General features: G+C 46.0%; 1 protein-coding gene across 1 annotated transcript in view; it reads right to left on the reverse strand.

Annotated features, from left to right (window-relative positions):
- Positions 1-23,560, reverse strand: part of HTRA1 (HtrA serine peptidase 1) — a 38,730-nt gene that overhangs the window by 8,553 nt on the left and 6,617 nt on the right. The window contains exons 2-3 of the mRNA XM_054382147.1: positions 11,111-11,210; positions 10,411-10,615 (exon numbers count right to left, since the gene is read on the reverse strand). Coding sequence (XP_054238122.1) covers positions 10,411-10,615; positions 11,111-11,210 — 305 coding nt within the window. The remainder of the gene's footprint in view (positions 1-10,410; positions 10,616-11,110; positions 11,211-23,560) is intronic.

Raw genomic sequence — 23,560 nt, forward strand, 5'->3', positions numbered from 1 at the left:
ACTTTGTCTTTATTTCTCATCTGCCTGCAAAATCTGGAAAGCTCCACTTCTGATTTGCATTGTCAAAAACTGGTCCTTACCCTTTCAGTGATGTTACAACAGTTTTAACCCTTTCCTGTTTAACCTGTTATCCAAAGAATCCTAGCCCTCTCCAGCTATTTAATCATGGCATTAGACTAGTTCTGTTAGCACTAAAGGACCTGGATATGGATAAATTCAGGCCTTGACTTAAAGATCTGGAGGATAATGAGGTTGCTGAACCCTCAGTCAAAACATAGGTCTCAAGGGATATTTAACACAGCTCTCCTCCAAGCTTGCCTGCCTCAATTCAAAATTCATCCCCTTGCTCAGCAAACCTGGCCCCAAAGGAAAAAAAAAAACAAGCCAGACATTAGGATAAATTTTCAGATCAGGTCAGTGATTCTAGATGTGGCAGAAGCCCTACCTAGAGATTAAACTTAAACCACTTCCCAAGGAGGGGGCGACACAGTCACTTATTAAAAACCAGGCTACTTCGAGGTGTTCTTGAGCTACCTGCCTACAGTGTCACACAAACTGTGCCCTGATTATTTGTATCTATATCCTCAGGTAGGTGATTATTTTCCTTCAGAAGTTAGCAGAAGCTGATTAATAAATGTTGACCAAAAGGGACAATATCACATGCTTAAATCAAAAATCAAGATCTAGCTCTTAGAGAATCTTATGAGAGCCTGTATTGATAAGCCATCCTTAGGGACAAATTAACCTAAATGGCCACTACTTTGCAGTTTTCACCTGCGGTTTTATTTCAAACATCCTAGGAGACACAGAATGTCTGTGCAGTAGAAAGCAAAAAGTAAAGACATCAGTCACCACTCCCTGCTGTTCCAAACACAGATTTTTTGGCTCTAATATTCAACAAGCCCAGTCCCGTGTATCCTTATTCAGCTCTGTTACAATCCCACCAGCACAATTTTACTTCCATGAACAGATTGTTTCAATAAGACTCATTGCCAAATCCCAGGCAGGGTAAGATGCTCTACGGAAACTTATCTTTTAGTCTCCAGACACCAAAGAAATAATTAACCAACTGCTTGTTAAACAGAATCAAGTTGGAAGAGCAACAGAATAGGCAACCCAGCGAGGAGAAAAACATTTCCCTTTCTAATTCTCTTCCAGAGGGGGATTCTCACAACCAGCAGTGCCCTACTATTAGATCAGAATGATCATTAATCATGACCCCTAGCAGTGCCACAGCCATGGATAAACCCAGCCAAGGCTGTGGCTTAGTTCTGGGCAGGGTTGAGTGGTGCTCCCCAGTTTCCCTATGGTGTTTGCAGTGGGGCAGCCAAGCAGCGACATCCCATGGCGACGGTGCTGAGCAGTTCAGCATCTCTGGCCACAGCCCTGATGACTCCAAGGGACCTCTCTCCAGCACAGCAGGGACAAGGCAGCCACGATTAGCTGTGCTGGGAAGCATGTAGCATATGCAACACAAACAGCTCCATATGGGTATTGTTTGGCTGGAGGGAGCACCCTGGCTCCTCCTCCCCTCCCCAGATGCCATTAGGCTTACGCAGGACATGCTTGCAAGATGTCGTGGGTCAAGAAGTGCATCTCTTTCTGCACTACTTTTCCTTATTTCAAACAAAACACCACCACAAAAAAGGTGGCTTTTGTTTGCATCCTGGTGTCCTGAAAATGGAGACTTTTTAGAGAAGAATGCTTATGGGCAAGCACTGCTAGGCAAGCGAAAAATATCCCCCAGAAATATGTATTAAAAAAAAAAAACAACACAAAAAAATTTGGTCATGTGCAAAGTTAAAGATTTATACAATGCTCCTGAGTTATAAAAACAGTCAGGAAGCCAAAATCCCATCTGGCAGCAGAAAGCAAGCACATGAACAATCTCTGACTAATACAATTCCCTTTGATTGTGCTGAGTTCTCAAGCCTGTGCCTATCCTTGCTGGGCTTCAGTTCAACCTCTAATGCTGTATGGATTGGCTGTGGGTCACCCCTGTGATCCAGCACACCACCTGGAAAGAGTTTGCCTAACCTTTCCATTGCTAGGAACAAAGATCCACCTTCTCCTGCTCAGGTCATGAAACATCGCCTTGGAAAACATGTTCTCTGCTCCTTAGGACTACATAGTGTGGAGCAGAGCACTCCAACAGCTCTGCACATCAACACTCATCAACTCTGCCTCTGCAACTACATGACATGAAGAACTGGGATACATCCTACTGGACCAGGCTGCTAAAGGCCACATCCAACCTGGTTTTGAACAGTTCCAAGGCAACCTGTTCCATTGCCTCACCACACTTCCTAATGTCTAACTTAAATCAAGCTTCTTCCCATTTGAGGCCATTACTCATCACCCTATCACTCCATGCCTTTGGAAAAAGTCCCTCTCCAGCTTTCCTGTAGCCTCCCTTCAAATACTAGGAGGCTGCTCCAAGGTCTTCCTGGAGCCTTCTCTTCCATGGGCTTAACAACCCCAACTCTCCCAGCCTGTCTTCAGAGCAGAGGTGCACCAACCCTCTGATCATCCCCATTGTGATTCATATAGGCCTTGTAGGAGCTTTAAATTTGGGGGTTTCCTCTTAAAAAAACTTTAAAATAACACTGCCACATTCTTTCCATTCTCAAAAAAAAAAAAATCCAAGTATGTACTTAAATTGTAGAGGTGGCTTTGAAGTGGAATCAGTATGAAAGCAATCCAAAGCTCTGGGCATCAAGTGGTGCTATAGGACATCAGTGCTTCTGCAGCTCGCTAGAGGAGTCCTGGAAATGCAGGGCAAGCACTCAGAGCAGCATTGTAACCAGAGTTCAGAGCAGCATAGAATGATTTGGGTTTGAAGAGACCTCCAAGATCATTGAGTCTGTCAACCCAACACCACCATGGCCACTAAACCATCTTCCCAAGTACTATCTCTACACGTGGGTTTTTTTTAACACCTCCAGGGAAGGTGACTCCAAGACCTCCCTGGGCAGCCTCTTCCAATGCTCTTTCAGTAAAGAAATTTTCCCTAATGTATCAGAACCCCCTGCCTGGGCCCTCAAGCCCTTCCCTCAGCAAGCTCCTGCCTGGGACATTAAGGCAGCTCTTGTAAGCCAAGTTTAAGTGCTTGGGTCTAAGGCCCTTAGTTACTACACTTGATAAGTGGCACTCTTACATTTTGACACAAAGTCTGATGGCCATCAGGATGATGCAGCTCCTGCTACAACTCGTGATTCTCTTCAGTTAACTACAGATTTGCCACAGCAGTTTGCCCAGGCAAAGGAGCGTGCCTTGCAGCACAATGAACTGGGAGCCAAAAACACCCAGCACCTAAGCCCAGCTTTCCCAGTGACTCACTGCATGACCTTGGGCAACACATAACTGTCTTGTCTTCTCCTTCCCTCCCTTTCTCACTTGATGAAGCCTGGGGGCTCTGCTTCCTTGTTGACTCAATAAAACAAATCTGCAAGCAGGAATTCTGCAAGCACACAGGAATAGGACTAAACATGTGCAAAGCCATAAGTGGCACATGACTCACTGTTTACAGCCAGCCAGAGAAGCAGCCGCTAATTAGTGTTAATATTTTAAGCCTTTGTCATCCCAAAGGGCTTCAGACATTTTTATATATGGATTTGACTCAAACCCTGGATAAACAGAACTCCCACAAAATGGAGAGCTGCACAGCACCCACAAGAAAAGGGCTGCATGCAACAGTCAGACACAGCTATCATGGCACGAGAGACTGGGACAAGTAGAGAAGGACAGCATCACCCAGCAGCAGCCGGATGTTCCCCTCAGCAGCAGGGCTCAGGTCAGGTCAAGTAAGAGGGGCCTTAACGAATCACCTCTGAAACTAAAAGAGGCAGCACATAAGCACCACTGGGCATGGCCAGTGGCAGGGAGGAACAAAAGCCAAGAGCCGGATGGCCACGATGAGTAGGAGTGTGGGCTGGAACTTTGTCATCAATAATTATAGTCACAGAGGTGATGAGAGGGCTGGGACAGCTTTTGACAAGGAAAGGCTGAGGGACCTGGGGCTGTTAAGTCTGGAAAAAACCGAGAGGGGATCTTCTCTGTGCTTATCAAGGGTCAAGAGGATGGGGGAGGCTCCTCAGTGGTGCCCAGTAACAGGACAAAGGGAGCATGGGAGGTTCTATCCAGAACATGAGGAAAAACTTCTTTGTTGTGAAGGTGACTAAGCACTGGACCAGGCTGCCTAGAGGGGGTTTTGAGTCTCCTCTCTCTGACACATTCCAAACACACTTGGACATTGTGATCCTGGGAAACCTGCTCAGGGTGACTGCTTATTTCATGGATCACAGAATCACGGAATGGTGGGGGTTGGGAGGGACCTCTGGAGATCCATGAAACAAGTGAATCTGTCCCTATGTTGGCACAGAAAGCCAAGCAAATCCCTTCTCTGCTCTGTAATCCCCTTTGTCGATCACAAACTTGCAGGAGTTTGCAGTTCATTAAACTGATGAGAAGGAGACAAATGCTCAGAGTTCAACAGCAACAGATTTCCTTCATACCTTTCTATTTTAGGTGGAAAATAAACAGGTTCTTGCATGGTATATCCATTCAGCTGTAAGTCACTCTGGCAAATCATGAAGCTTCCCTAGGAATTTCATGTCTGTTCTCATTAATGAAACTATTTAGCTTTCAGAATATGGCACAGCAAAACAAAAACACAGGCCATGAGCATATAAAAATGGAGAGCATCATCTACAATCTAGAAACTGCTTGACAAAATGCCAAAGAAAATGAAAAAGCCCAAGCTGAATGCATTACAGACCTCCAAAAGTATTTCATCTATAGTTAGAAAAATAAAACTGAGTCTCTTTAGCTAAATATGGAGCATGAGAAGCTTGGAGGAAAAAAAAAAAATCAAAAGGCATGAAATGTTGCTTTATGTCATCAGGATTTCAGTTGCCTTGCAAGATGCTGAAAGGTGTCCAGAGAAGGGCCACAAGGATGAGCAGAGGGCTGGAGCTCCTCTCCTATGAGGACAGACTGAGAGAGATGGGGCTGTTCAGTATGAAGAAGAGAAAGTTCCAAGGAGACCTTATTGTGGCCTTCCAGTATCTGAAGGAGGCCTTCAAGAAAGCTGGGGAGGGGCTTTTTAGGCTGTCAGGTAATGATAGGACTGGGGGGAATGGAGCAAAACTAGAAGTGGGGAGATTCAGATTGGATGCTAGGAAGAAATTCTTCCCCATGAGGGTGGTGAGACACTGGAACAGGTTGTCCAGAGAGGTGGTGGAAGCCTCATCCCTGGAGGTTTTTGCAGTCAGGCTGGATGTGGCTGTGAGCAACCTGCTGTAGTGTGAGGTGTCCCTGTCCATGGCAGGGGGGTTGGAACTGGCTGAGCCTTGAGGTCCCTTCCAACTCTGACAATTCTGCGATTCTATCAGCTGCAAACAAAACACCATGCTGCTGGTAGGTTCACCCCAGAGGTGCCTGTGTGTTTTGCTGTGTGGAGAGCTGGACCAGTGCATTGTCCTGCAGTGAGGGCTGCTAAGAGCTGACACGGGCAGCAAACCACTGCTGCCTGAAGTGAGGAGTAAGCAGGAGTGAACATGCAAGCTTTTCACAAGCTGGTTCATTTCTGTGGGTCCTGAAAGCTTCTGGAAGCAACATGTGGGCTTCCTCAGCCTCTCAAGAGGAAGCAGTGTAATACCCAGGGACAGATTTCAAAGCAAAAAGCGTTTTAGAAAAGGCTCTTACATCTGGGAGTCAAGTAGCTTGGGTTTCCAGCATGTGGGCTGTTAAAATATTGATACATAAACACACAGGGGAAAACCAGCAAATCCTTCCTGACCGCAAAGATACAGACACTGCACTGCCTCATGAAACCACTGAAGGAATGAGGGCAGAAGGCCCTGTTGATTTAAAAGTGTGAAACTCAATGGTTACTGGTGAGATGCAGGAAAAGCCTTCAGCAACAGGGCTGCAATGCCACCACAAATTAGAGCTCGGTCACAGACCCACCGCCGCTGCTGGACCGCTCAGGCGCCAAACCCTGCCTGGAATGCAGGAGACAGCAACTGCTCACATTGAGGAACAAACTCCTTCAGATCCTGGCACGTCCTCCTCGACATAGATGCTGTTCTGGAGTCAGTAGCAAGTGTTCCATGGCTGGTTTCTAAGTGTTGTAGTAAGATGCTGCTCAACACAAAGCCACTCACCATGCCTCCTGCTTCTGTACTCAGAGAGCATTTCTGTGGGCACAGCCCAATTCACAGGGGTGAAAGGGGTCTCCAGGCAAATGTTAGCTCCACTTTCTGCTACTTTTAGCTTCCAGCTTCAATCTGGCTGAGGGCACAGGGCTCTTTTACAGTTTTGCCCTCGATCGACCCTGACTTTGCCCATTAAACTACCCTAAAATTCGCTTTCTTCCTCCTCCTGGTGTTTACAGTTTTCAGCAGCTGCAGCACACATTCTCATTTAACAAGGTAGTTGTTTGTCCTGAGATGAATTTCATAATCAAGCCCTGCCAGCTCAAAAGCATCTGGGAGCTTTGGAGTGTTGTGCAATAGTTTTGATGGGTTTCACGCTTCCTGCAGCATCACACGTGCCATGAAGGATGAATTCTTCCACCAGCCTCTCTCTGTGCTGCCCAAGTCCAACTTCTTCTGGGGAGGCTTTATAAATTTTGCATTTTTCATAACCAAACTGCCTGCAACCATGCTGCTTCTTTCCAGCTTTGCTGTCCCTTCCACCTGCTCCTGTGTGGAAGGATGGTTGCATTGCATTCATGTTTACCACATTTGACTCTAGTCTTACTTTCAACACCTCAGCAAACTGTTTGCCACTGTGGACACAAGAAATGAAGGTGCTCTCTTTTCTAGACTGCAAAAATAAGTTGCATTTTAGGATCAGAAGAGCAATTCCAAGATATCTGTTCCTCATTGACTGAGAAATGTTTTTCCACAGAGAAGCATTTACTGGGGAAAACGTTTCAGCCTTACTGCTGCCCAGATTTTACCACCCTCTTTCCTTTCCTATTGCACTCAGCGAGACCAAATTAGTCGTAGTAATGTCCCTGGCCAGATGTTCACACCTCAAAGAAAAACAGCATGCAGGGTGCTTCAAAATTGTAACCATTTTAGGAATACCAACTGACAGCCTCAGCTCAGACTTCAAACCCAGCTCTGTTCCTAACCGCAGAGTCATTCTTCACCCTGCAGATCCTGCCTTAACATGCCACAGAAAAAGAGAAGACAAGAACATCTTCTGCACCTTAGATGGCTCCTTCAAATAATTTGTTCAAAAGGAAGAACTTCATCTCCTCAGAAAAATTCTCAGGAATGGCTTTCCTGCCATATCCAGAGTTTTAAAGGGTTATTTGTACTGTCACATGGACTCATTTAGACATCAAATACATTTCAACTTCAACAAATTCTGTGATTTAACAAAAGACTTATGAATCTGGATGCTTGTCAGGCTCTTCAGTACAAAAAGAAAAGCTCAAGCACTGAACTTGAAAAGACAGATAAAAATCTCACATCAAAGTTCACTCCAAAAATCAACCTCTCTGTTCCCATTTTAACTTCTGGTGAACACTTTTGTTGTTTCTAATCCTTCAAGTGCAGAGCATCATCTGTCCTGTGAACAGAGGTGTCTCAGACCTCACCCTGGACTGGCGTTTCCCAGTGCTATGTCACTAGAGCTAGCTGGAAAACTGGTTTCTGTTTTCCCATACTAGAAAAACTAAACAAACAAACAAACAAAAAACCCCAAAACCAAAACAAAAAACCAAAAACAAACAAGCAAACAAAAAAAAACACCCCAAAACAACAACAAAACAAAACCAAAACCAAACCCAAACCAAACCAAACAAACAAAAAAAAAAAAACAAACAAAGAATATAGGAATTTTCCCTCAAGTCTTCTCAAAATCATTTTGAGATACAACAGGAAGGAAAAACACAGGGTCCTGGGTTATACAACTGATTAGGACACTTACTGAGGGTATGCCAGACCCAAGTTTATATCCATATTGTACCTAATTTAGAGCAGACAGAAGTTTGATCTCCTGCTATCCAGACAGATTTGCTGAGGTGACCTCACATGAGGAAGACAGTGGGGCCTGCTTGCCTCCTTCTGCAAGAGCTCAGCCTCCAGGCACTGAGACGCTTCCCAAAGTTTCATTGGAACCCATCCTTTTTCTCACAGCCAACTGAATAATAATGGGTCAGTCTCTCCCTAAAATCTAGCTGATTTGGCTCTAGGCAGCTCTGAGACAGAATAAGTTCCCTGCCTTAAAGAATGTGCAAATATATATAAACAGATTTGGTTGCAATGCTGCTGTGCCTTTTGCAAAACAAGGTCACAGCTACATTCACCAACTGGCCTGAGAGGAGATGAAGAGGACTATCACTTAATTACACTGCAGCAAGTTTTGAAGAAGACTTTCTGCCCTCTTGCAAGTCCTGACTAGAATCACTGGTTCCAGTCCTGTTTAGCAGTGGTTTCCACTATAGGCAACTCATCTGGCTGCATTCTCTTTTTTCCAAGCTAATTCCAGTCTTCCAGCTCTCCCTTCCTGCCAGCAGCTTACCAGGGAAATTTTGGAGCCGTTTCTGTAGGGTATCAGATGACATCAAACTCCATGTCTGCTCTCTTCCTAAGCCCTCAAAACAATCTGTCACCTCAGTTCAATGTCTCTTCTCCCTGACTCACCATCTTCCCTTCTCTCTGAAGCTCACCTTCCTGTTGCCTGGAGCCCTCTCCTCACTACCATGTTCTGGTGCCACTACTGTATTGTGCTTCCAGTTTTAAATCAGCTTTCCAGCTGCCATAGCCTACTCTGTCTAACACTTTGTGACTGGAGATCTGCTTTTCCTTCTTTGCATATAAAAATGAGAAAACAAGTCATTGCTAAAGATGCAAACTCATCAAGGTTGTTACCTAAGGAGAACAGACAGAAAAACCAACCTGGCCAAACCCTTTCTTGGTATTGTTCAGGTTTTCTGCCATGTGGCTGTTATGAAGATTTTAAACAAGATTAAAAAAAAAAAAAGTTTTTAAATGGCAACAAAAGTGGCAAGGGAGTAGCAGGAGCACTTGGTATCTTGGGTCATCCAAGGAGCTGTGCATTGGAGGAACTCTGGCACAAACACTTCTGACCTCGCTGGTGAATAGGTCTGAACCGAAACAACACTGCAGGAGCTACACATTTTTTGAGTCATGTGTTCCAAATAAACCCTTCTTGCCCATTAAATTGGGAGGTCATTAACAACCCAGAGGAAGGAAACCGATGTGAGCAGCACCCCAAGCCATCAATCACATGCACCTAACTGCATCTGCATTGGCAGTGTTTCGACACAGTATTGCACTCGTGCTGTGCTGCTGACGTCTGCAGAACTGCACAACAGCTCTGCTGCTGCTGCAGAGGGCAGGATACTGCTGACAGCCACATGTCTGACATGGGGGAAGACCATGGGTGGGAAGCTGCATTCCCCTTTGCTCAGGAAACCACTGAAGCGTGAGGGCATCAGAATCACAGAATTGTTTTGGTTGGGAAAAACCTCCAAGATCCAACCATCAACCCAACACCACCATGGCCATGGCCACAGGTTTCTTGAACACCTCCAGGGATGGCGACTCCACCACCTCCCTGGGCAGACTGTTCCAATCCCTGACCACTCTTGCAGCAAAGAAATGTTTCCTAATATCCAATCTAAACCTCCTCTGGCACAATTTCAGGCCATTTCCTCTCCTTCTGTCACCTGAGACTAGGGAGAACAGACTGACACTGCAACCTCCTTTCAAGGAGCTTTAGAGAGCAATGAGGTCTCCCCTTAGCCTCCTCTTCTCCAGACCAAACACCCCCAGTTCCCTCAGTTGCTCCTCCCTAGCCCTGTTCCCCAAACCCTTCCCCAGCTTTGTTTCCCTTCTCTGGACCAGCTCCAGCCCCTCAGTATCCTTCTTGGAGCGAGGGCCCCAAAACTGAACCCAGTGCTCAAATCCTTCCAAGTAGGTTTTAATTTGCACTTTCAAGGTGCTTCCTAAAATATTGTCTACTTCAGTATCTGCATCAGTGTGGCACAGCCCTCTGTAAGGACAAACACATCCTCTAAAAGCAATTTTCAACTTCAGTACAGTCAGACAAGAAAGACTAACACGTCCCTCTACCAAGCACCACGGAACAAGCCTCATTTCTGCTCAGAGGTCTATTGGCCAATGCCTGTGTGAAGCAGCCACTAAACGACTCTGTTGGGGTTTACTGGAGGATGCATTTAAAGATGTTAGAGGCCTGATAAAATTAACCACTACTAACCACAAACATGGCTTTCAAAGACGTGTATTCACCCAGCTCAAACATGCTCTGTGACTGAGAGTCTCTCCTCCAAGCATCAGCAACAGCTTTTTGAAAGGAGCCTACCAAAGCCAGGGCCATAAAATGTGTCTCCCTTTGACGACTCACCTGAGCATCTATTTTAATTAGTGCAATGTCAGCTTTCTCATCAACGTCTTTAATTTTAGCTTCGTAGGTTTCACCGTTCTTCAGCTCCACCTTAACCCTGTTTTTGTTGGTGACAACATGGGCGTTTGTCACTATCAGCCCATCTTCTGAGACGATGAACCCCGAGCCACTGGCAACAGGGATCTCCCTCTTTGAGTAAGGAAGTCTGGAAGACATGAGAAAGAAACCTTAACCACTGCAAAGAGTTGAAGCATCACTCCATAGAGTCACACAAATGTTCAGGTTGGAAAAGACCCTCGGGATCACCAAGTCCCACCCAGAATCCTACTCTACAAAGGTCATCCCTAAACCATAGCCCCAGGCACCACATCCAAACCACCTTTCAACACATCCAGGCTTGGGGACTCCACCACCTCCCTGGGCAGCACACATATGACACACAGTCAAAGAGAGTTTGGGAGGGGAGGGGGTGTCCTGCTCCAGGACATCTGCTGCTACTCCTATCATTAATCTACGTTCATTAGGTCATCTTTGGTTGGTTTGGGGTTTTGTGGGTTTTTTGCAAGAACTCTCCAATGATCTTTGATTCTGAAGCATGACAAACATTTATCATCTCAATAAACTCTTAGCTATTACAGAGCACCAATCAACTTTTCTGGCAGGCTGACATGATGAGAATCAGAGTGGGCATATTGTTTACTTGCGAAACAATTCAATGTGGACCACGGCAGGAGCGATCTTCTCCACCACATCTGCAATGAAGTTGTACTTGTGCCGCAGGCTGTTAGGATATTCTTGGCCTGGAACAGAGACAGACAACAGGTCAGGAGTTCTGCAAGTGACAGCAGAAGGCTCACTGCAAAACACCTGAATTAAAAAAAGCTCTCAGTGGCTCTCTCTCCCTTCCTTAAAAGTCATCTCCAAGCATGCCCCCGGATTTCACTTCTGCCTCTTTGCTCAGAAGAGAATCATAGAATGGGTTGGGTTGGAAGAGACCTTGTCTTGGTTTGGGTGGATAGAAAGGTATTTTACCCACTCCCCCAAAGCAGTAAAATGAAAATGCTCTCACAGAATTGGAAATTTAAGTGGAAATACTATTCACAAATAGATACAAACCCAAACAAATTCATATTCAGCCTCGGCCCCGTTCTCCACCTGGACTTTTCCAAAACCACACTAGGCCAAAACCTTCCCCCCAACCAGGCCAAAAAACAGGCTCAATGCCCTCAGGCATGCCTCCCTGACCCCCCAGTCAGGTCAAAATTGCACAGCAAAAGTTAGCCAGGCCACTGAAAACCTCCCCTGCAATAGCAGATGATGGGTAACAGCCTGTGCCTTTATATGAGATGGAATAACATAATTCCCTGTGTCCACCCACTAGGGATGGACTGTTCAGCTCCTTGTAGCCTCTGGTGTTCTGGAGGAACCATCTCTATGGTTAGGACATAGTCCTCAACCTGTAACAGAGCTCTAAAGCTCATCCAGTTGAACCTCCCTGCATTCAGCAGCAACATCTCCTGCTAGAGCAGGTTGCTCAGAGCCCCAAACAACCTGACCTGGAATGTTTGCAGAGATGCAGCATCTCTCACCTCCCTGGGCAACCTGGGCCAGTGTTTCATCACCTTCAGCTTAAAAAATGTCTTCCTTATATCCAGCCTAAATCTCTCCTCTTTTAGTTTAAAGCCATCACTCCCAAAAGACTGTCACTGTCTTTCTTCCAAGCCACAATAAGGCTCCCTGGAGCCTTCTCTTCTCCAGGCTCAACAGTCCCAACTCTCTCAGCCTTTCTTCACAGGAGAGGTGCTCCAGCCCCCAGATTACTTTTCTGGCTTCCTTGGGCCCTATTCCAAGAGGCCAACGGTGAAGCATTCTTCACCATTCAGACAAAAGGATTCACAAACCCTCCTGGTTTCAAGTGCCCTTCACTGGGCCACAATGCACCAGATCTGCTGCTCCAAGCATGGCTGCAGCCACAGCACCTGTGTTTGGCAGCCCCCAGTGTAGCACATCCCACTGCTGCAGCAACTGGGGATGAGGCACAGGAGGAGCTGGGGTTTAGTCCCTTTCTGCACTGCCTCACTCCACCTTTATGAAAGGGACTTTGTACTCAGCTGCCTCCCTTTCTGCTTTTACCTTTTCTGGACGGTCTGTTTAGCTTGCCTGCTCTCCCCAGATCAAACAAATGGGCTCTGTTCCTCTGCCAGAGTAAGTCTGCTCAGTGGGTTTTGAAGTCTCATGCTGCTGCCTCTGTAAAATGCTGAGAACAAGGTCCTAACCCCAGGGTAAGCCTGCAGCAGCTGCTATGAAAGTTCAGCTCGGGTCTGAGCTTTGCCCTGCCCTTCCCACCGGTGTCCCCACACAGCCTGAGCCACCAGCCTCTGCCTGGCACCTGAAGCATGGATGCCCATTCCACAAGCTCTGCACAACCACATTTGAGGCATCCCTGCCTGAGGTCCACTGGCTCCACAGATGAGTGGATCCCACATGCTTTGGAGTTACTGAACCACCCTCAAGGTTATAAAATAGATAGGCACAGGCAAACAATGGGGCCACAAAGCCCTGCATTCCTGAGCAGTGCTGTAACACAAAACCTCATAGTCACCCAGCGTTCAGGAGAGGTCAGTGGGATTTTCAAAGGCAACTGGATACCAAACTCCTTTCATGGCCTGGATGCACCATCAGATATCTACAGATTTCTGGAGAAAACCCTCACAGTTCTGACACCACAGCTGTGCAGGTAGTTCAGGGGCAAAACGTTTTGGTGGTGTTAAACTAGGAGCAACTAAGCAACTGGAGCACCCCAGGGAGTTACTTTGCATTTCTCTAGAGGCAAGGAACACCCCTTGTTTCCCTCAGCATTCCCATCCCATCTGATGCCTTCATCTCACCTTAAAAATGCACACTGACTTTCAGATGAGTGTTAATGGGCCCTGCTCCTCCCATCCATCTTTACCATTTGGCTTCTAAATCTGGCCAGAGATTACAGCACTAAGCAGCTTGTGGGTGCTCTAAGTGCCTCTGATGACATTACAGGGAGATTTATTTGCAGAACTGTAGAAGGAAACACCAGACTAGCCTAAAAAATCATCCCAACACTGATACCTGAACGACCTTCATGATCTGAATAGCAGGATGGAAAACTGCACGTTTTTAAGCACATCTTGGGGGCAGAAACCCCACCACCACCTGATCACTCGAACAGGCTTTTCCCCATTTATACTCTGGGAGGCATCTCAAGGGCTTCTCAATGCAGGCAGTCCCAAACAGCAGTAAGCACATCATCTGCTGGGCAGTTTAGCATCTCCAACCTGATCTGAATCAGTTTTATGAAGCAGGAATGCTGATCAACAAACTTGTGTCCTCCTCTTCTCCCAAAGCATGCTGTGCTTTCTGTGATGCACACACAAACTGCTGTCCTTGGACTCCTATGTCAGAATGGTACAGGGGCCTGCTGATTGACAAACATCTATTTGCCAAAGGATTGATCTTCTCGTTGTTGCCACACAAACAGATTGGATTGGGTTGGAAGGGACCCTCAAAGGTCATCTTATCCAACCCCCTGCAGTATGCCCCTGTGGCTGCCCAGGGCCACATTGAGTCTGATCTTCAATGCTTCCAGGGATGGAGCCTCAGCCACACTCCTGGACAACCACTCCCATTGTAAAGAACTACTTTCTTATGTCCAACTTCAATCTCCCTTGCTCCAGTTTCAAACCTTTGCCCCTTGTCCTATCACTCCAAGCCCTTCTAGACAGTCCCTCCCCAGCCTTCCTTGTAGGTCCCCTTCAGGTACTGAAATGCAGCCCTAAGGTTTCCCTGCAGCCTTCTCTTCTCCAGGCCAAACAGCCCCAATTCTTTCAGCCTCTCTTCATAGGAGAGGTCCTCCAGCCCTCTGATGTCCCACACCTGCTGAACCCTTGTGGCAGTTTAGGCTGGGTGCCCCCTGCCACTGCTGCATGAGATACGTCTCTGGTGTCCCAGGTGCCCACCCAATAGGGGTGGACACAGGAAACGGCATATTTCTACCCATAAATCCTGCGCCCTATAAAGCCATTTGCAAAGCCATTCTCTTCCTCTTTCTTCCCTCTCTGCTCCCCTGGGAGATGTCCTCTCTTATCGGGTAATGCCGGGGGAGTATCCTCAAGGCCTCTTAGGCCTGACTAGGCCTAATGCCAGGAGGAGAATGGAGCGGGGGCAGTCTCAGACCCGGCCAGCCTGAGACTTGCCTAGCAGTGGGAGGGGGAAGAAAGAGCCCTGGGGGTTTGGGTAGACCCTCAGGTGGGAGGAGGGAAGGATTGGAAGCCTCTGGGAATTATGTAAGGGACTGTGTATGCTTTGGGATATTCTTTGCCACTGTGCTTTGTAGTTTTTCTGTAGCTTCACCAATTGCTTTTCCATTTAAACTTTCCATCACTCTCCAATCCGTTTGCGTGTGTCATTCTTTTGTCCCTTTCGGGGCAAGAGATGTTCTGGCTGGCTTCAAACCAGCACAACCCTGTGTTCTCCTTCTCACAAATATTCCACACCAAATGAATGCTGCCATGGCTGTGAGGCTGACAGCTACAAGAGGAGTGCTTGGAAAAGTGGCAGCAGAATGAGAGCTGCAGCTTGGATGTCCTCCCTCACATTAAGCAGCAGCCTGGCCAGATGATCAGATTGGGTTAATGCCACACTGAGATAAAATGCTGCAAGGCACTACTGTATCCATTAATGTACTTTTTGATCCCAGCTTATAAAATGATTTCATCTCCGCTACAACGCTGTGGACATTCAAAGGTCACATCCTGTCCTTGAAAAAAGGGAGAGAGCTCCCACGGAAGAGGGCACTGCACAGGGAACACACAGCTTTGTTTTTAGGCCTTCAATCCTTTTTTTTTTTTTTTTGGCCTGCAGCTATTCAAGAAGAGAAAGGATGCCCAAGCCATGCATGGTGAGACTACTAATACTGCACCTCAGAGAGCTGCCTGCCCATGGGGCTGGAGGCTACAACCAGCAAGATCTGAGAAGCAGCAGCAGTTTGTACAGGATCCATCTCCTGAACTAAGCCACACAGTTAAAAGGTCAAACTTCATACTCCAAAAAGAGTTAGATAATAAATACTGCATCATGGCATACTGACCTAAAAAGCTGACAGGAGCTGGCCACGCCTTGCTTATGTATTAGGAGTTCTTGCATTGTGTAAGACAGTTTTGCAACAGCTGTTGAACCACTGCCTGCTTAGATGGAAAACACCTTTGTGAAGCAAGGAAACAGAAGCCAAAGCACCAGGCAGAGGAACACATCGATGAATGCTCACACAAGAAGTCCCTGTCAACTGGTTTGACCATCATGTGACAACATAAAATCAGAAGGCTATAGTAAAAGTACTAACTCTGCCCTGGTGAGGCCACATCTGGAATGTTGTGTCCAGTTCTGGGCCCTTCAGTTCAAGAAGTACCTCAGGGGACTGCTCGAGAGAGTCCAGCACACAGCCACAGAGGTGCTTCAGGCAGTGGGAACTGAGGCTTGGAGCAGAGGAGCCTGAGGGCTGCCCTCATTGCTGGTGATAAACATGTGCAGGGACGGAGCCAGGCTCTGCTCAGGGATGACCAAGGACAGCACAAGGGGCAAGCTGGAGCAGAGGATGTGCCACAGGAACAGAAGGGAAAACTTTGTCACTGTGAGGGTGACAGAGCCCTGGAGCAGGCTGCCCAGAGAGGTTGTGGAGTCTCCTTCTCTGGAGCCTTTCCAAACTCACCTGGATGAGTTCCTGTGTGCCCTGCCTTGGGTGACCCTGCCCTGGCAGGGGGGGTTGAACTGGATGAGCTTTCGAGGTCCTTTCCAACCCGTAACATTCTGTGATTCTGTGACCATGCTGAAAACCTTTTCTATCACTGAGAAAAAGTATAATGGGGGGCAAAACCAGAGCCCAAGCTGGACCTGTGTGCATGCACATCATCTGCCTCTTGTGCACACACCTAATGCTCACCACAGCTAACGGCTCTCGGACTGTTAGGCAAACGAAAAAGTAACAGCTGCAAGTTCTGACTGATGACAGAGTTCTGACTATTTAATCCCCACTGCCTGTGTACATCCAACCCTGGCACCCATCCAGACTAACAGGGGCTCCACAAGCAGGGGACGGGGTCTTGAATCCCATTATTAAACTGGCCCCCAAAAAGTTGTTTTCTCAGTTCAGAACTGCTTCTCTGGTATGAGCAGCATTGATTTAATGGTAATAAAGTTCCCCAAGTTTCTGCCTTTTTTATTTTCCTTCAAACCACACTCTTCTCGAGTTTTATTCTTAGTGGAGTCTTTCCATTATTTTTTTTTTAGTTTGGTATTTGGGATTGAAAGTTGTGGGAAGGTTTTGGTGGTGGTGGTGGTTTTGAGTTGGTTTTTTTTTTTCCTCCCCCCCCCCCCTTAAATCATTGAGAGGTGAGCTTGACTAAAGCTCTGGTTCCTAAATAACTTCAGGTTTTCATATTCAGCTCTTTGCAGACTGTTCCTCTTTCTATTTATATATATTGTGTTTTGCAATGTGTCTGTTGAACTATTGCACAATGCCCTAAATGTCCTGAATGCCCCTGAACATGGTTAAGAAACCTTTATTAATAACATTATAAAGTTGGTTGTTGTGAATTCAGTTAACCACCAAAAAAAAAAAAATACTTTTAAAAAAACAGAAATAGGTTACAGCATGAAAAAATTCCCAAGGCAACTAACTCACTCTTCAAGGACATCAAAGGTGTGCTGGCTGTCAGCCCTTGAATGAAAACCTCTGCCAACTGACACTAATAGGACTGAGATCAGTAAACAAGCTGCTAGGAGACAAGACAGAATACCAAGCCATGGAAAAAAAAAGAACACTTGGCTGTAAACAACTGAAATAATTTTGTTTCACAAAGATGAGCCAAAAAACATATTAAGATCTAGGCTCTGATTAAGTCATTACTCAAAATGGCATTGATGCTTTAATGCTTACAACTCACACACGCTGCTTTTGATAATATTTTGAGCTAGACTGCAAAGATACTTTGGAGACAGGAATCTCATAAAAACAGCCTCACCCCTTCAGCTGTGAGAACTGCATCTGCTCTTCTGGAAGGTCTTCTCTCTGTGTAGGACCACCTCTCGTGACCACATCTTCACACAAAACTTTAGGCACATCTCAGTCAAAAAAGGGATATTTTTTTTTCCCCATCCTGTTTCCATGCTTTTCCCCCTTTCAAACAAGGAGGTTCTGGTCTCATCCATCACAGCCAGCTCAGCTCTCTGCCCATTCCCAACTGCACCCGATGCAGCCAACCTGTGGCATCCCCAATCCCCCACCATGTCTCCTTTCCACTGTCTGAAGTTATAACCAATGCAACTATCTCATTGAATGTGACTTTTTATCTAAAGATACAGAGTGGTGCAGAAAAAAAGGCACATCCCAGCAAGTCTCTCCTGCCCACCCTGACTCAATGTGACCATACTCAATATCGTCACATCCTAAGTCAAAAAGCTCTGAACCACGGAACGGTAGGGGTTGGAAGGGGCATCTGGAGATCCTCTAGTCCAACCCCCCTGCTAAAGCAGGTAAACTCAGATTTGGTCTGGAATCAAGCCTTTGGTTTCTTGGAAAACAGCAAGAAAATTTAATTCCCATCAAGATTAAAAAAGAAAGATTCCTAACCTCCTCTGGAATAGCAATGACCCAAGCCAGCTGCAATGATCAGTACTTGACATTTTACAACTGTCAAAAGGGACACCTAAGTACAAATTGCAGGGTGGGTGGAGCACTATCTCCAGGTTCATCATTAAAGGTGCTTCCTATTGGAAAAGTGCAATGCCCTGTGCTTCCAGGGGAGCCAGATTTCCATGCCCTTTGGGTCTGCCTCATGCTTGCACCCAAGCACACTTGTCCAGAAAGGCTGTTGCAGCCCCATACCCTTCATCAGACCGAGCGTAACCATCTCAGCTGGCAGGGTCCCATGGTCTGCTAACATCAGCTTGTGCCAGTGCAATAAAATGTGGCTTGGATCCAGGGATCTCTGGTTAATCTGTCTCTTCCTGTTAGCTCCATAACTATCAGCAGCGTGTCTATGAAATCCTTGCCTGGTAACACAAGGCACAAGCTGAGCCACCACAGCTTGCTGAAGTCTGTGGCCTGAATTAAGCTGCTGAAAAGACTGCTGCCTCCTGTACTTGCTGCTTGCTTAATGTTATATTCTGATACACAATCCCAGGTGCATAGGCACGCTAGTGGCTGAGAGAGCAGCAAGGGTTTGGGTTTCTCTACAGACCGAAGCTAGAAGGGTTGAAGCACTCAGGAAACCTCTGTGCTGGCAGAACTGGTGGCTACTAGCACAAACCACAAGACTGTCAAGTTTTACTTGGAGAACTTCCACACCTCCACACCCCCTATCAAATAAAACTCCAACCACTGGTGTTTGTACAAACTCCCATTCATGTCATATAGGAAAACGCTAAACCCTCTGAGGCTACTCTGGAAACAAAAACTCCAGCAAATGTGCTTAGCTCACGCTGAAAACAGTGGGATCAGCAAACTGCGCTGGAAAGAGACGAGGCAAAAGTGATGGGTGGATGGGAATCTGCTGCCACAAAGCTTTTTCTTTTCAATGGCATAAAACTGCAAGCCCACTTCCTATTCAAGGATAAATTAAATTGTGTAATGCACCCCAAAAAGAAAGGAATATTATGCAATGAAAACACTAATAAAACAAGAAACAACTTTCTACCTATCATAGATGATTTGCTTAAGAACCACTTTCAGATCAATGGAGGGAATTAAAAGGTCTAAGCCATAGCACCTTACTAATAAAACCACCATGACATCAGTTATTTTTTTACTCTGTACAACACAAGGAGAAACTAAGGGCACTTTGAGATTTCTGAGAAGAAATTCTGCATTGCTGTGACATCCCTAAAAGCAAAAATATTTTGATAGCTCTAAATAATGGAGAGGTTTCAAGCCTTTGATGCTTCCAAACAGTAAACTGCACAGATCTGGTGTCCAACATAAAATATTTCCTGCAGCAAGAACCACTGCAAGATTAAAGGGAGGATTTAAAGTCAAATTGCTTTTTGGCATGGATACAAACTTGCAAAGGGAAAATACAATCCATTTCCATCATCATATTTAGATGATCAATTCTTTCTTGGCAGCCTTTAACAAGGACTCTGTGGCACGCACCAGAGATCTTGCAAGTAACAGGCTTGGAAATTTGTGTTTTGCCTACTAATCCAAACCCCTGAAATTATTAATTTTAATCACTGCTTTTAAACAAACAACAACAGGGCAGGAAAAAAGGGTGGAAAAAGGAAAAGGAAAAAAAAAGATAAAGAAAAAAAGAAACAAAAGAAAAAAAGGGGGGGGGGAAGGGGAGGAAACATGGAAATGGGGGAAAATAAAAGGAAACAAAAAGGAATAAAGAAGGAAAAAAAGAGGGGAAATAGGGCAGAAAAAGGAAAGAAAAAAAATAAAAGAAGGCATTTGTCAACCTAACCAAAATGGGGAAACCATGCAAAGTTTGTAGGACGAAACAGCTCCCAAATTAATAACCCAACCCAGTTGTCAGACCTGAGTGTGGTCGGTCCTAACAGAGCATGTTTGAGCACAAAGCTGAAGGTTAAGAAATGTCTTAATTGATATTCTCCAGAATAAAAGCTGCCCTCATTCTTTGTCAGGGAAAAAGGTGTGGAGGAGCAGGCAACCCCCCTAGGCAGCAGGATATTCCTGCTGTTGGCACAAAGGCTGCTGGAAGGCACTGGGCAGCTTGGTCTCTGTGTGCACCCCAATGCCCAAGCACTAGCCACCAATTAATGCTTCTCCTGATCAGAATTTGAGAGGGGAAGCTCCTGACAAAGCAGATGTCTGAGTAAGTCGAAGCAGGTACTGTACCCCATGACTGAGCATGCCATGTGAGGAGAGTGGTATGCAGAGCTCTTCTGCACGCAGAAAACAGCAACCAAGTATTTAAAGACAACTGAACTGCAAAGCACAGAGTCTTCAGAGAACTTAGGTCCAACCTCTTTGTTCCAGCTTCTTTCTTAGTATAAAGCAGACCTCTTGGGCTTCCTGTCCCTGAGCCATTCAAGATTTTCTTGCCACTGAAAATGGCCAACAGGCAGTGTCCTTGGGCGAGGTGCCTGCAGCTTTTGTGTAGCAAGTTCCTACATAGCTTCAGATATAAAAGTTAACATTTTAGCCAAACTGGAACTGTTCCTGCCACTTGTCTACAAGGCAGAGCAAGTAGGCAATGAAGCAGATACAGAGCATCTTCCCTTGCAACACAATTGCAGAGTTGCTAGAGAGATGTCAAACCGCTGGAATGCTCTGCAGGAGAAGGAATGCTCCAGATGTGCACATCTTGATCTAAGATGCATTACTCAATCTCTGTGTAGCTTGTGAAAAGGAATTTGAATCCTCAGTGGCTTAGATCTGTCTTCAAAATGGGCATAACCCCTATTTTCTCTCCCCAGAACAGTCCTGGGTTTTGGCAGCCTTTGCAGAACTCCAGAGGGAGAAAAATAAAATAAATAAAACCTTCTCAGAAACACCAGAAATCCTTCTGTAACACAGGGGCACTGCCTGCCCCTGCACAACCTCAGCCTCAGTGTTACAGCAGCAGTGAGCGAGAGCAACAGGCACCGAAGCTGATGAGGCTCCGAAGCAGTTCAGAGTGAGCAGGGAGGGCAGGACTGGAGAGCGAAGCGACAGCTCCATCTAACACAACAGGAAACTGCAATTCCTTCTGTAAACAGCAGCGGTGAGGTGGGAGGAAACCCAACTTCTGCATAAACAGCCAGGCTGGAGCTCCGGGCTGCAGGAACGCAGCCCTGCCGGCAGGAACAGGCTGTTCCCACAGCACGATGGCCATATTAACACAACGCGGAGCTGGGGCTGGTTGAAGGAGTGACAAATTAACCACAAAATTAATCCCTGACAAGGATGCACAGCTCTGGGTGGCCGTACGGACACCAGGCTTGCAGTGCCTCGCATGGTCTGCACAGGGGGTGAGGAAGGAAGGCAGAGTGCTCAAGACACACAGAAAAACAAAAGGTGTAGAGCAATTCAGGACAAGGGCAAAGAATGCTGAGCTCAAAGCCATCATTTGCAGCAGTCCTGTCTGATCTGGAAACGTTTAGAAACGTAGGTCAGGTAGTTGTGGCGAAGAGTCTGCCTGGTTTCCTGCAGACAAATGAGAAGAATATCTCAGTCACCAGGGTAAAGCAGACTTGGTAGTCTCTCCTCTGCTAAAGGCTGAAAATATAACACATGAGTCAGGAATAATTTCTCCTCTCCTCTTTCCAGCCCTGCTCAGTTTACATCCCTTCCAACGCAGATCATCACCCTGCTCTACCTTCCAGCTCCACTCATCTCAGGCAGAAAACCAGCAAAACAACTTCAAAAGGCCTCTTAAGTAATAGCAGCGTGCTAAGTCCCACAGCCTGTGTGTGTCCCACAGCCTGCGTGTGACCTACAGCTGCCTAATCCGGACAATTCCTCTTAACGTTCTAAAACCATTAAGGTCTCATTCTAAGTATGTGAGAAACTTTCGCACTGCATCTTTAGAAGGAATCCCTGCTTAAGAGAGGCTTAGTTTCAACTTCCAGGAGCCCTGGTATGAAAACACCAGGGAATAAAAACAAGTTCTTGTTTTCATGCTTCATAAACGTTTTCTTCTCTCCAAGGAGAAGCCTAAAAAAAGCCTCTTAAGATGCAAGCTTAAAAAAAAGCCTCCTACGCTGCTGCCTCTCTGCAGCTGGAGAAGGCATTGATTGCATCACTTGGCTGTGGCAGGACTCTTCTTACAGTGACACAGAGATGAAATCTATAGAAGAAACCTCAGAAGAGCAGTAAAACGCATCCCCTTCCTACTTTGGGGCTTTGCAATTGCAAAATACATAAATCCAGCATAACTGCATGGCAAACCCCACACAGTATCTCCACATTGAACACATCCCTCAGTGTTTTACTGAAGAATCGCTCTAAGACCATCCAGATTTGTATGAATATAGACATCAGAAATCAGTGGGGGTGTGGGAAATGAACCTGGAGTAACAGAGAGAGCACTTCTGCCATCCTAATTTGCTACAGAACACTGCCACTGGGGAGACAGCCACCATCATGCAGCACCCTACTCCTCTGCATGTATAGCTTCTCCTGAAAGACTCAAAGGAAAGCAGGTTTCCAGTTCCCTTTCTCAAATATGTCTATTTTTACAATATTCAGAGTTCAAATTGTTATGTTCCCTGCTCTCCCAACAACACCAACTATTTACATAGTGGCTTCTTTGTTTTTAATCCACACATCTCTTCTGCTTTATTTTATGGATCATCTAAATATTCTTCATGTTTGATTTATAAGTGGTCTCCCCTTGCCCACTTCCACTGCCTGACCACTGAAAAAAGCAAGGCAAAGCTTGGCTAACCTGTCACAGAGAGGGGTCTACAAACACAGCTCTGATAGGGATGGGCAAGCACATCAAAGAGTGCATACAGTTAGCCTGGAAAATTACATGAATCATCTCTCCACCACCACAAATGTTAAAGTAGGAGATTCCTGGGGGATTATTTATTTCAGGGAGGGGAGAGAGCTGCTGGAGTTTCTCTTCCTCGTTAGTGTTTGGCCCACCCACTTCTACCCTGCTCCAAGATGGCTTTCTGCAGATGCAGATTGACAGTTCATCCATGCTGTCTGCAGAGTGCAGCCAACACTGAACTCTGCAAGTCTAAGAAACAGAGTAATGGAAAAGGAAAGCAATGGAAAATGGAGCAGCAATGCTGGCAAGAGGCAGAAAAACGAGCAGGGACTCAGAAAACCTCCATTTGCTCTAGTTCTGCTACTGGCATAGTGGCTGACCTTGAGCCAAGCTCTTTATCTTCTCCTGCCCTAGATTTGCTCTCTGTAAGGTGGTGTAACCACAGTGGCCTCTGGGAAACTCTTGTCAGCTTCTCCTCATGCTCTGCTGTGTGAACTACTGCACATTTTAGACAGTTGGATAACTTTTATGCATGGTCATTAAATTTAGTATGCATTACTTTATCTGCCAGCTGTTTGCCAAAAGAAGCATCTGCAAACCCAATTGCTATCAGAAACACAAAGGGATTTTTTTTTTTTAATTTGGTGAGCTTCCTCTCATCAATATTTCTGGTAACAGGC

This window comes from Indicator indicator, chromosome 7 (genome assembly GCF_027791375.1).
Source record: "Indicator indicator isolate 239-I01 chromosome 7, UM_Iind_1.1, whole genome shotgun sequence".
Taxonomy (NCBI): domain Eukaryota; kingdom Metazoa; phylum Chordata; class Aves; order Piciformes; family Indicatoridae; genus Indicator; species Indicator indicator.